The 13,620-nt window shown below is 34.8% G+C and overlaps 1 protein-coding gene across 5 annotated transcripts in view; it reads left to right on the top strand.

The window, feature by feature from the left end:
- LOC117168032 (ammonium transporter Rh type B-B) overlaps positions 1-13,250 on the top strand; it is a 264,431-nt gene extending 251,181 nt beyond the window's left edge. For 4 of the 5 annotated variants that reach the window (XM_033353362.1, XM_033353363.1, XM_033353361.1 and 1 more), the window contains 6 exons: positions 2,362-2,509; positions 10,061-10,279; positions 10,362-10,444; positions 11,119-11,262; positions 11,641-11,806; positions 11,947-13,250. In XM_033353362.1, coding sequence (XP_033209253.1) covers positions 2,362-2,509; positions 10,061-10,279; positions 10,362-10,444; positions 11,119-11,262; positions 11,641-11,806; positions 11,947-12,098 — 912 coding nt within the window. In that variant the 3' untranslated portion in view covers positions 12,099-13,250. Of the gene's footprint in view, positions 1-2,361; positions 2,510-10,060; positions 10,280-10,361; positions 10,445-11,118; positions 11,263-11,640; positions 11,818-11,946 lie in introns of all 5 variants that reach the window. The other variant, XM_033353364.1, reaches the window with a different exon arrangement.
- Positions 13,251-13,620: the final 370 nt, after the last annotated feature.

Genomic DNA, 13,620 nt, shown 5'->3' with positions numbered 1-13,620 from the left:
GATATATTTTTGCGTCATTATACCTAAAGATATATCGGCCTAAGGCACTTCAGCCAGAAAACGCAGCTAGATAGGCTGCCAAGTTTAGCTGTATTTTTCACCTAGAATATCTAGCTGAACCTGGTTAGTTGTGACACCTATACTTGTTTAGCAATAGAAGTATAGACATTACAACTAAATTTTCTAGATACTGCACCTTCATTTTGCATCCAAGAAAATCTGTTCAATACAGCTAACTATTTAGGAAGACGAAATCCAGCGATACTTTCTAGCTGGGATAGCAAGAATTCTAGGTAATATCTATACCTAAAATTTTTTTTCAGTGTACTGTTTGCTTGAAAGTTAATATTTTTTCTGTTTGAGGATACAATTTTTTTTGTTGAAAATTTTGGTTGAACCACTTTTTTAAGATAGACGCATAAACGAAGGTAAGAAGGTTATTGGTAGAGCAGGTCCTCTTATCAGAAGTAAAAATATATCAAATAAAGCTAAAATGGCAATACATAATTCTATATTTGTACCGACTGTACTATACGGTAGCGAGACATGGACTTATCAAGAAAAAGATAAGGGTAAAATTAACGCAATTGACATGAGATTCATGCGCATAATAAGCGGAAAATCATTAATGGACAAAGTAAGTAACGAGATAATTCTAAAAGAATGTGGTGCACAAGAGACGCTAGTAGACACATGGGAAAGAAATCGGTTAAGATGGTTCGGGCATGTTGAGAGAATGCCAAATGAACGACTAACGAAACAAGTGTATCAAGGTAAAGTAAATGGCAGCGTGCCCAGAGGTAGACCGCGGAAAGAATGGTTAGAAAGTGTGAATAAGAACCTAGTTAGAAGAGACATAAGAAGTCACAGAAACATGAGAGCCTGCATGAAAAAATGCATGGACATAAAAGAAGCTAGAGAAGTATGTCAGGACAGGAAAGTATGGCGGCAAATAGTTAATAAAAAGAGTGTCAGTAGAGTGAATGACGCCTGAAACAAAAGACCTTGGCCACTAATGGACCCAAGTGGGGAACCTTACATAACGGCTTTGTGAGGATCTTCAATGGGGGGATTACTAGAGAGATTGGTCAGCTATTTTGCTACAAATTAATTTTTTTGTTAAAAATTCATATTTTCTGGTTGAGAATTCAATTGTTTACGAAAAAATCACATACGAATATTACCTATAAAAAATTATATAACAATTTGTATACATTTTGTGAGTACATTTTCTCTAAACTTGTAATGTATAGACATTATTGTTTGATTAATTAATTTTAATATAAATTTGCAGTATATATTTGTCTTAAAAATACAAATTAAAGTAAGACTATATACCAAGTTTATATGAAAATAACTATGTTATATAATATACTCAATATATTAAATGTCAACAAAAAATTTTATCATAAACGATGGGCTTCGATTATGTATTTAATATAATGAGTGTACATATAACATAGATACATAAAAAGTGGCTAGTTTTAACTTCAGTTATATTTTCTTGCTATTTATATTCTTAAGACAAATATAGACTTCATGTTTTATATTAAAATAATGAACCAACAAAAATTTGTTAACCTCTAGGAATTTTCAGTTACAGTAACTGAAAATTCCTAAACTTAACTTAACTTTTAACATAACTTTGTGATACATGTGACTGGAGTTTCATGCAGTTACCGTTGCTGAAATTTCTGTTACAGTTTCGGAAAATGTAGAAACGGTTTCTGCGCAAAGCTTTAGTGACGCGTCTCTGAAAATTCCTACAGAAATTTACAACAGTGTAGGTATTTAACCTTGCTATCTTTACATCGGTACTATCTCATATTTTAACATTTGCTGCTGTCACTCAGGCGAGCTCTCAGGCGTGAACAAACAAAAGCGGATCGGGCTATAATGAGTTAGTTCCCACCGTAGGTCAGCCCCAAAATCGGCGCTACAGAAAAGATTCACTGTAGTTTAATAACACACTAATGTGCTGGTATAATACAAATATGTGATCTATATTAATTATTACCTTGTCATTATCATACAAATCTACCCAGTACCAATTGCATTTGTGTCCGAAAAATAATTAAATCGCAATGACGGGCATTGATTCTATTTAATATTTTGCCGGCAGGATTAAATGGCATTGACACGTTTCGATTGGTCCGTGATACCTTGAAGGTTATGCGTATAGAAAATGATTGAAACAGAACGAGTTTTATACAGTAAAGAGCATTTAATGGCATTTCGGACAAAAATGCCATTTTTACGCATTTAAAGGCATTGCAATGTCCATTGTTTGAAATGCTAGTCTATACGTTGCAATAAACTCCTTACCAGGTGTATATAAAGCACAATATTCGTATTTTACAGGCTGTTGATGCTGGCGACAGCATGTACGTTCACGTATTCGGGGCTTACTTCGGATTAGCAGTCAGTTTTGTTTTTGGAGTGAAGGATAAGCCGAAGGAACATCGCCTTGAAGGGGCTACTTACCAGTCAGACATATTCGCGATGATTGGTAAAAATAGAAAAACAATATTTTAAATTAAGGCTGTTGGGGCGCGGTGCATTAAGATGGCGAAACAAATTTTCTAGACTCTGGAAGGGGGCTTATGGTGGAAGGATGGGGGGGAGGGTGAGTACCTGGTTTTTCGAAAAAAATAGGCTAACCCTACCAACAGAAATCTCAGAGTATATGCTAAAGATTCTCAAGGCTCTGAGAAGCTCTGAGAAATTCTCCGCAGACACTCAGGTAGATATATTTAAAGGTCCGGGTAGCTCGTTTAAATGTTTTGAAGGCTTTAAAATATCCTTTCCGAAATTGAAATAAAAATACGATCATATATAACGAGCAGAGAAGCTATCTGAATAGAATAGCCGATACTCAAGAGTCCTTTGTTAAGCTTTCGGAATAAATTTAGATATAGATTTTTTTTAATTTCATAGTGAGCGGCCTGAAACATAATAATTCGGAATCCACGTGTTTCGATGATTTCAGATATCTAACTTTTTTTTAAATGTTGTTTCACATTTAGATGTTTCGCATATAATAACAAAATCTTTCACAATCAAAACAACTCGAACAATGTCCTCACAATAAGAGATAAAAATGTGATTTTGTCAATTTGATAAAAAAAAAATTCTGAAAGGGAAAACTACCCACAACAATTTTTAATTACACCAAAAATTCATAACCGGGTATGGTTTCAAGGCAAAAAATGTAGAAAAAATATATATTGCACGCGATAATAAAATAAAGTTTACGTGTTTTTGCATTTTCATGAGAAATTAATTTATAAGGGGTATCCACCCTTAACTGCATTTCCTTATATTTCTGCAAGATAAAGTAAGTTTATCATAAGTTTATCATAAGGACAACCGCAGGATTTCGCCGGGAGCGGGTGCTAATCTGGAAAATTGCACCCGCTCCCAGCGAAATCGCGGTAAAAATTTCAGCCATAACCACGCCTCACGACGGTGAGATAGGTGGTTACAGTCTGTGACCCCGAGGACACGGAGCGACCCAAGAACGACCGCCTTCTACATTTTTTCCGCAAGTGTTTTAGCATATTGTTAACACGCAGGGATGCTTTTCAAGCTATTGACCAGTGAAAGCTTGGCACCTCCAAAAGCGCCGATGATGGAGACGATTAGTTTAACAGCGAATATTCCGGATGCAATCGTCGCAACTCCCTTATACCACGGAGGTCAAGAAGAAAAGGCATGTCAATTGAAGGCTGAGAAATCAAAAGGGCCTAAGCGCCAAATTCCAAATTTTACAAGAAGTCGAAAAAACGTTCGCATTTCGCGATTTTTTAATTTAAAAAATTGAAATTTTATTAAGTGCTTTCTTTTAATAAAACACGTGTGCATGCAAAAGCACACTTTCTTCAATTGAAAACTATTGGAGTTATGAGCCATAGAAGTTCAACTGGGGCCTAAGTCGAGGGATACTCTTGAATAAAAAAAGCCTAACTCAACGAGTCATTTACGTTAATAGAGGAGTCACGTTAGGCGTTAAAAATGATAAACTAGGAAAGCCGGCAGCATTTCACCGCTTTGAATGAAACCTTTTGCATTGTGTTGCTAAAAATGTGTAACAAATGTAGTCCTGAAGCTAATTATAAATTAAGGGGTGAACAAATTTAAAATGCCGGCCAATTTTTTTCTAACATTTATAAAAAAAACTCAAAATAAATTATTAATACTTGTCATACATATTCCTTGAGGCATTAGTAGATAACATAAAATAAATTGGACTTGAAATGAAGGGTGACGCCCCCCTTAAATCGAGAAACGCACCTCCAAAAAATGCTTTTTGACGTTTATCTTGGAAATGGTGCATCGAAAACAAATGATTTTTTCAGAAAAATAGTGCTTATAATTTGCAATAAGTATGCTAATATAAATTTTTCCTTTTGAGTAATCAACCCTCAAAATATGGGGGGGGGGGGTGAGTTTCTCTTCGCGGGTGGCATTCTCCTTCCATGACTCATATCTTGAAACAAGATGGTTTTTTGAGGAAAATGTTTAAGACTTAAATTGTAGAACGGAAAATTCTGCATAATTTCAGTCATATACACTTTTGTCCAAAAACGCCCTCCTTTCCAGATATGAGCTGCGGAAGGAGCGTACCACCTGCGCGGAACAACTCACCTCCTACTTTGAGGGGTGATTGCTCAGAAAGTATCACCCGCAGAGGAAAAATTCATACTTGTATTCTTATTGTAAATTATAGTACTATTTTTCTGAAAAAATCATTTGTTTTCAATGCACCCATTCCAAGATAAACGTCAAAAGAATTTTTTGGGGGTGTTATGCTCGTTTTAAGGTTGGTTTTGCCGATCATTTCAAGTCCAACTTATTTTATGTTATCTATCAATGCCTTAAGGAATATATATGTCAAGTATTAATCATTTATTTGGAGTTTTTTTTATAAATGATAAAAAAATTGGCCGCCATTTTTAAATTTTTTGACCCCTCAATTTATAATTAGTAACCCCCAGATACATAACTACACTATTTTTTTAGCTTGAGGACTGCATTTTTTCAAGCTATTCAACATTAAAAACGATTTTACGGAAGTCTTTGTTTAAACAAAAAAAATCAATAACAATTAGCGGCAAGATTTTTTTTAACTTTTCATCCCTTCATTAAATGTCTCATAGAACCATATAGACCTTCTATAAGTATCAATTGTTCCTAATGGTTTCTATTGGTAGTGCCACTTAGAGAAAATTTGCCACATAGAAAATCTACAAGTATCTATATGGATTTCCTTGTGATGTATTCTATATGGATTTCCTATTAGAATTTGAGATGGTTTCTGAATGGATTCCAAGAGATTCCCTTATAAGTATTTATACGGATATCCATACAGGATTTTCCTACCGATACACTAAGTCCCCAAGCATCTACATCGATTTATATGTATGCTCCTACATGTAATCCATATGGAATTACAAAGAAGATTTGGAGTGGTTCCTATGTGGATATACAAATAATATTTTCTTAACATTGTACAAATTCCCTACTTCTATATGGTTTTATATCTGTTCTTCTGACATGTAATATAAATGAAATTGCAAACAGGATTTGAAGTGGTTTCTATTTTATAAGTGAGACTTTTCTGACGACGCGCTAATTACCTACTTTTGTATGCATCTCTATGAATCCTCTCAAGAAATATTCTGTATGAAATTGCAAAAATCATTTGACGTGCTTTCTATATGGATGTGCAAATAGGATTTTTTTAACATCGTACTAATTCCTTACTTCAATATGGTTTTATGTGTATTCTCCTGATATGTAATCTATATGAAATTGCAGAGAGGATTTTAACTGATTTCTATATGGATTTTATAATTGGGACTTTTCTGACGACGCGCTAATTAACTACTTCTATTTGGACCTATATGGATCCACTCAAGATGTATTCTATATGAAACTGCAAAAATAATTTGACGTACTTGCTATATGGATGTGCAAATAGGATTTTTTAACAGCATGCTAATTCCCTATTTCTATATGGTTTTATGTGTATTCTCCTGACATGTAATCTATATGAAATTGCGAACAGGATTTTGAATGATTTCTATATGGATTTTATGCGTAGGAATCTTCTAACGACGCGCTAATAACCTACTTCTATATAGATCTATATGGGTGAAAAGGGAAAGGAAAAGGGAGAAAGAGAAGAATAGGGAAGAGAACCAGGGTAAAGGGAACCGTTTCCCTTCCCCTTTACACTTTTCTCATCCATCTTGTATTTTCCTTTCCCCTTTCCCAACTCCCTTTACAGTTTTCCTTTCCCCTTTTCATTTTTCACTTTCTCCTTTTAACACTTTCCCCTTTTATGCTTCCATTCCTCTTTAGCGTTTCCGCTTTCCCTTTACACCATTTACTCTTTCCCCTTATCTTCATATTTTTCCCATTTTCGCCTGTTCCTTTGTCCTCTCCTTTTTCTTCCTTTCCAATTTCTCATAATTTTCCTCCCCTTGTCCTTTCTCCCATTCCCTTTTGCTGTTTCTCTTTCCCATTTAAACTTTCCCTTTTCATCCTTTCCCCGTTCCTTTCAAACTTTTTTCTCTTTTTCCCTTTTCTTTTCCTCTTTCGATTTTAACCCGCAGAGTTGAGAATTCACCTTTTTTATAAAAGAATATTATTATTGTGTAAACAGTTCAACAATTTTGTTTAATTCATACTTTTTGGTTTAAAAGGTATGAAACTTTATCTCTTTTGGTATACACATTAAATATATTTTGATCAAAAATTATAATTTTTGGTTCAGTTCTACTGTTTTTAATTTAAATTTAAAATATTGTGGCATTCGCCGAAACGAAATAAAGATACCAACAGAAGCGTATAAAAACCACCTCAGTGGCTACTGATAATTCCATATAGAGCCACATAGACCCAGAAGTCTCTGAGAATTAATAAGGCATTTCCCAAGAAGAAATAAAGATACCAACAGGAGCATATAGAAAACACCTCAGTGGCTGTTAGTAATTCCATATAGGGCCGTATAGAACCAGAAGTCTATGAGAATTAATGTGGCATTCACGGAAACCGGGTAAAGATATAAACAGAAGAATATAGAAACCACCTCAGTTTCTGTTGGTAATTCCACATAGAGCCATACAGACCCGGAAGTCTATGAGAATCATTGTGTCATTCACCGAGACGAAATAAAGATACAAACAGAAGCGTATAGAAACCACCCCAATGAGTGTTGTTAATTCCATATAGGACCACATAGACTATTATAGTGTATGATAGTCATACAGTCTGAGAATCAATGGGACATTCGCCGAAAGGCAATATAGATACCAACAGAAGCATATCGAAACCACCTCAGTGGCTGTTGGTAATTCCATATAAAGCCATATAGACCCGGCAGTTTGTGAGGATCAATGATGAATTCCCAAAAACGAAGTAAAGAAACCAACAGAAACTTATAGATTACCTTAGCGACTGCTAGTAATTCCATATAGATTCTTATAGAAGTACGAGTTCTCTATGCATCTATATGCAATATACCTTGAAAAAGGACAATACTGTGCGTATTGAGCTTCGTTCTATATGGTTCTATAAGTTCTTTTATGATGGTATTATACATCCTCAGAAACACAATGCAAAACGTTTCATTCAAATCGGTGAAACGTTGCCGGATTTCCTAGGTTAGCATTTGTAACGCCTAACGAGACTCCTCTATTAACGTAAATGGCTCGTTGAATTAGGCCCTTTTTATTCAACAGTACTCCTCGACTTAGGCCCCATCTGAACTTCTATGCTGGCTCATAACTGGAATAGTTATCAATTGAAGAAAGTGTACTTTTGCATACAAACGTGTTTTAGAAAAAGAAAGCACTTTATAAAATTTCAATTTTTTTTTATTAAAAAATCGCGAAATGCGTACGTTTTTTCGACTTTCTATAAAATTTGGAATTTGGGGCTTGGGCCCTTCTGATTTCTCGGCCTTCAATTAACATGCCTTTTCTTCCTGCCCGTCCGTGGTTTAGCCTTGACGGTTGAAACGGCTGCGAGTAATATTATTGTTCAATAAAGCGATAACAGGATCTACAATACTTACCATCGTACTTACTTACGATACGTACGTTACAACACAACAAATGTTTACAGCGATAAGTCCATAATCTTATATGAATTTTAAAATTATTATAGCTCATGTCAAGACAAGATCTATAAATAATGCAATAAATGAATTTAAAGAAAATTGCAAAATTATTATCGATTATTATCAGCGAGTTCACAGCGGCGTCCTTTTATCTCTCGTACACTTTTCCTCTTCCGCCCTCACAAGAAAATTATATCTCTGGCATATCCCTAGCATATCTCGGCAGGATATCAGAGATCCTGAAAAATGTCCTAAAAATCTCCAGGGATATCCGTCGCATATTCCAAGGATTTCGAGATTTCCGCCCCGTACGATATCCACTCAATTTCCTGTGCGGGATATACACATTTTTGGCAATGGAATCTAATATTTGTGAAATTCATATTAATTAAAATATGTAGAATACCTGAAACATTTTTTCACAAACATGAATTAATTAATTCACAAACATCCATGTGTCAAAAAACAAGTTTATACAAATCACGAAGATTCGATTTCTTTCAAATTCTTATTTCAGTATAATTATCAAGAAATAATCACCGCGAATGATTTTTATAGCCATTAACAGTCTACTTACAATGAAAAACAAGTCACATTCTGACTATATTTTCAATCATTTCTTAATTGATTAATACGATTGAATATGAATATAATTGGCATTAGATACATCTGAATTTCCAGTAATATACTCTAAATTATGGAATTGTGACATTAATGAGATATCCTTGGGACATTTTAGGGATATCGAGATTTCCGCCCTGTAGGATATCATTTGCGATATCCCTAGGGTCTCCTGGGATATGCCCATGATATCCTGGGAGATGAATGGGATATCCCGCCGATAACTGATGCAATGAGAGCGAAACCAGAGATTTATATATATTATATATTATTTATTCAAATTGCAGTGATACTGTTGAATTCGCTAATCTTTCGGCCTGTCAAGAAACAAACAAAAAACACACAAATTGCATCTTTGATTCAAATTTACTATTCCAGCCAAGTTGGATGCGACTTTTATCGACGTTGGATTTTCGCAGCACGATCCAGTACGGTCGAGCTATCAGCGTAATCAGCAGTCAGTCGAAATAGTGTATACACTATTTCACTCTCGCTGTTTAGCCTTTACCGTATTTTTTCCGAAAAATCAGGCTTAAACCTCCCCCTCCCCCCCTCTTCTACCACCGCGAAACCCCTTCCGGAGTCTAGACAATTTTTAAAGTGCATTTTTAAAACCTCAAAATCGAATGATTGCAGGTTACTGATATGTTTTGAGTGCTTCACAGATTTGGCAATTTTTGTGCAGCGCGTTCCAACAGGCTTAAATTAAATTTGTTTAAAAGTTTACCTGATAATTAGGTCTTTTGAATTACTCTTTGTAATATACAATGTTTTCTTTCATGTAAACAAAATATTTATGACTTTGTGGTTAAGTGAAATTATTATTTTTTTAATTTTAAAATTATAACATTCTTATAAGAATAATAAGGTAAATGTGCCAGTCTTCGTCAATGAATGGTTTTTCGGCAGGCGGGCATTATTTTATATATAGTAAGCTGTTGTGTTCTTCGTTCTCAGCAAAAATGTGTTTTCCTGAACGCTATTGCCGATCAATCACACATCGAAGTGCCGATTTCTGACTTGCCGATAACCCATGCATTCTCGTATTTATAGCTTCGAACTTCTTATAATATTCATTCTAATAGGATATGTTAGAAGTAATAAGTAATTTACCTTTCTAAAGGTACGCGTTATTCAATAAAACCCATTTTTTAAGCTTTAAATATGTTTACTATAGTTTTTTTAAGCATTCGAAATCTGAAATTCGCCTTAAGCTCCCGATAACTGGCACACTTACCTTAATTGTTTCTTTTTTTCATTTATTTTTAGTGAAATAAGGTGACAGATTGAAAAATTATATTAATTCTCTAGGGACGATATTTCTTTGGCTCTTCTGGCCATCCTTCAACAGCGCATCTTTAAAAGGTGATGATCAGCAGAGGGCGACAATAAATACGTTACTATCGATTGCTGCAAGCTGCGTAATTTCATTTGCTGTATCTGCTTTTGTTTCTAAAGAAAATAAATTTAACATGGTACACGTTCAGAATTCCACTCTCGCTGGTGGCGTCGCAATCGGTACAGCAGCTGGTACGACATAATTTTTAAATTAATCTTAAACGCTTTTCGTATTTTATTTAAAGTGTCAAACATGTTTTATTCGTGGATTCAGGTATGATGTGTGAACCAATCGGAGCTCTGGCCATAGGTTGCATTGCTGGCGTACTCAGCGTTCTTGGATACAAGTACCTCACGGTAATAACATTATAAATCTTCTTTTTTATTTCTTGTTTATAGTATTGTGCTAAATATACATAATTCGATTAAGCAATAGGAGGACAAATCACCGTATCCACTCAAGAAAGTTTTTCACTAGCAGCCCGAAAAAATTGCCAGTAATATACACCTTTATCCCGGCTCGTTTAATTTTTCCGACTTAAGAAGGACAATATTCTGCCTATGAGAATGTAAAAGTTAGCAGAATAGCACCTTGCATCATTCGCGAGCGAATTAATTAAAAAATTCAATTTTTTGAGAAAAAATCTCTTGTCCACAAGAATAGTTTCATAATACTTCAAGTGTGTATTCTTGATATAAACACCATTTTTACAAATATTGGACGAAATGTAAAAGTTGTGTTTTTCTACATAATCGACTTTTTATGTTTTAAGTGACATTTAAAATGTTTTGATAAGTTTATCTATTGAAACTAATAATTGAAAAAATTCCGAAACATTAAATTAATTCACTGTCAGTTCCCGGTCTTTTCCGACAATTTCCCGATTTTCTCAGTAGGAACCACCCTGAAAAAAATAGTTTGTTTACATAACTACAATTTGCATCGCCTCAAAGAGGCCGTTTGGAATATTAACATTCTACCAATTAGACTTGTAAATTAGTACGTTGCTCTGATTTTTGTTTGATTTCAGCCTTTGATCCAAAAGAAACTAAGGATTCATGACACATGTGGTGTACATAACCTGCACGGTATGCCTGGGGTATTAGCTGGAATTTTTGGAGCTTTAATGGCAGGGATTGCTACAGAAAATGCGTACAATTATTCTCTCTATGAGGTATTAAAATTAATGTCTACGAATATTGACTTTTTTATCATTTAAAATTATTTATAACTTCTATATTTCATTTAACTAATTATTTATTATGGAGTTATTCACAAAATACGTCATGCGTTGGGGGGGGGGGGTCTTCCGAAGTATTTTCTTCATGTTAAGACCAACGGAAAAAGTATAACGCCGGGCGAGGGGGGTAGAACTTTCTGGAAAATGTATGACGTATGCTGTGAATTGCCCCTATTATAATATTTGTAAGTGTAACTATTATGTTATTTGTGATAGAAACTGCAAAATAAAAAGGTCAATTTCAAAGGTGTTCGACTTATCTAAAAAATATAAAAGTACATATATTTGAATTTTCTGTTTCCTTTGTAACAGATTTTTCCTGCACGAGCTCCAAGTGACGAAGTAAGACTCGCAGAGATGAGAGACAATTATAATATATCACCGGGACTGAATAGAACAGCCGCACAACAAGCAGGGTATCAATTGCTAGCCCTTGTGATTTCTATGGTGATAGCAATTGTTTCCGGATTAGTGACCGGTAAATAGCAAGTGAATAATTGTCTACCGGAATTTTAAAATGAGAAACGTAGTTTTCAATATCCAAAATAATACTTTGAGAAGCGCATGCAAATTTTACTCAATTTAATTTCTTTGCTACAAATATTATTATTTATGTAGGTTTGATATTACAACTGTCGAAATGTGGATCGATAAAAGAAGAAGAAAAATTCGACGACGCGGCACATTGGGAACTCGAAAAAGAATCAATAAATGAAGTATCAATGCAATCAGAAGGAACGCAGGATCAATTACCAATGGGTCAAATTTGAAAACTCACACCTCCTCTTTTACATTTTAAATAAGTACAGTGAAACAATTCCATAGCCCTCCCTTCTATAGCCATTACCCATTCTCAGAATTGATGCCGCGCCGTAGGTAGGTATAACAGGAACTGCACGGGGGGCGCGGGGTCTGCGGTTGTCACTCAGGCGAGCAGTCAAGCGTGAACAAACAAAAGCGGAGCAGGCTACAATGAGTTAGTTCTCACTCACCGTTAGCCCCAAAATCGTTGCTATGAAAGAGTTTCACTGTATTTATATAGGCATGTGATACTTAGAAAACGATAGATTTGACCAGTTTTAGGATCCCCTGAATTTTTTCCTAGAATTATAAATATGTTGTCTTAACCCCTTCGTTGGCAGAGAGAATTCGACAAAAAGTGCTGAAAATGGCAGGAATTTTTGTTATCCTAAAAATTTGTATCCTCGTGTTTTTAAAGTCGTTGAATCCGAATCTAAAGTCAAAAATGGAGGATCCAATATGGCGGACGAAAATACAAAAAACGGTTTGATTTGGATAAATCTTGGAGCTTACGGTGTTTTGGGCACGCCGAATCCGAATTTGAAGTTCAATTTTGAGAATTCAAAATGGCGCATCCTACTACTCCGTTTCGTAAATTCTCCGAAGCCAACAGTAGGATCTACTGTGTATGGTTTAGTCTGTCCATTTTGAATTTTCCAATTTTAAAGTACCATAATTTATTCAAATCGAGCCGTTTTATGTATTTTTGTCCGTTATTTTAAATTTTCAAATTTTTATTTCAGATTCGGATTTAGCGACCCTAAAACCCCGTAAGTGCCGAGATTTGTACAACTTAAGCCCTTTTTTAGTCCACGATATTGGATCCGCCATTTAAAACCTTTGAATTTTGACTTCAAATTCGAATTAAACGACTCCAAAAACCCGTAAGTACCGAGATTTATCCAAATCGAGCCGTTTTTTGTATTTTCGTCCATCATATTGAATCCGCCATTTTGAATTTTGACTTCAGATTCGGATTCAGCGAACCCAAAAACCCCCGAGCAGGACTTACATGCAAAATCGGAGTAAGTTAAATAGAAAAAAGAAAATTTTGACGCATTTTGCGTCAATGCCAACGAAGGGGTTAAGAATTTGGGAAATGATAGCGAAGATGCTAACGGACGTCCCCGCACACTTTTTTGTAGGTTAATTTAAAAAAAAATTAATTTTGATAAATTTGATTAATTTGCGTGGCGCTTATAAACTAGTATCGATTTTATCAGTGTTAGATTCCCCCGGCTTTTTCCTAGAATAAGAAATATATTGTCTTCAAAATCTTAGGAATGATAACGAAGATGCTAACGGACGTCCCAGCACACTTATTTGTGGGATAATTGGAAAAAAAATTGATAACTTTCAAACAACACAATATTTTTGGCCGAAAACTTTGGACTTAAAAATAAACATAGTAACCCTCCTAGAAATAATCGATTTGGACACGATTAATACCGACTAGACTAATCAAAAGTTCAATTGGTTTAAATTGCTGCT

This window comes from Belonocnema kinseyi, chromosome 2 (genome assembly GCF_010883055.1).
Source record: "Belonocnema kinseyi isolate 2016_QV_RU_SX_M_011 chromosome 2, B_treatae_v1, whole genome shotgun sequence".
NCBI classification, from domain to species: domain Eukaryota; kingdom Metazoa; phylum Arthropoda; class Insecta; order Hymenoptera; family Cynipidae; genus Belonocnema; species Belonocnema kinseyi.
The sequence above is the reverse complement of the archived record's forward strand: the minus strand, read 5'-3'. Positions and strand labels throughout refer to the sequence as shown.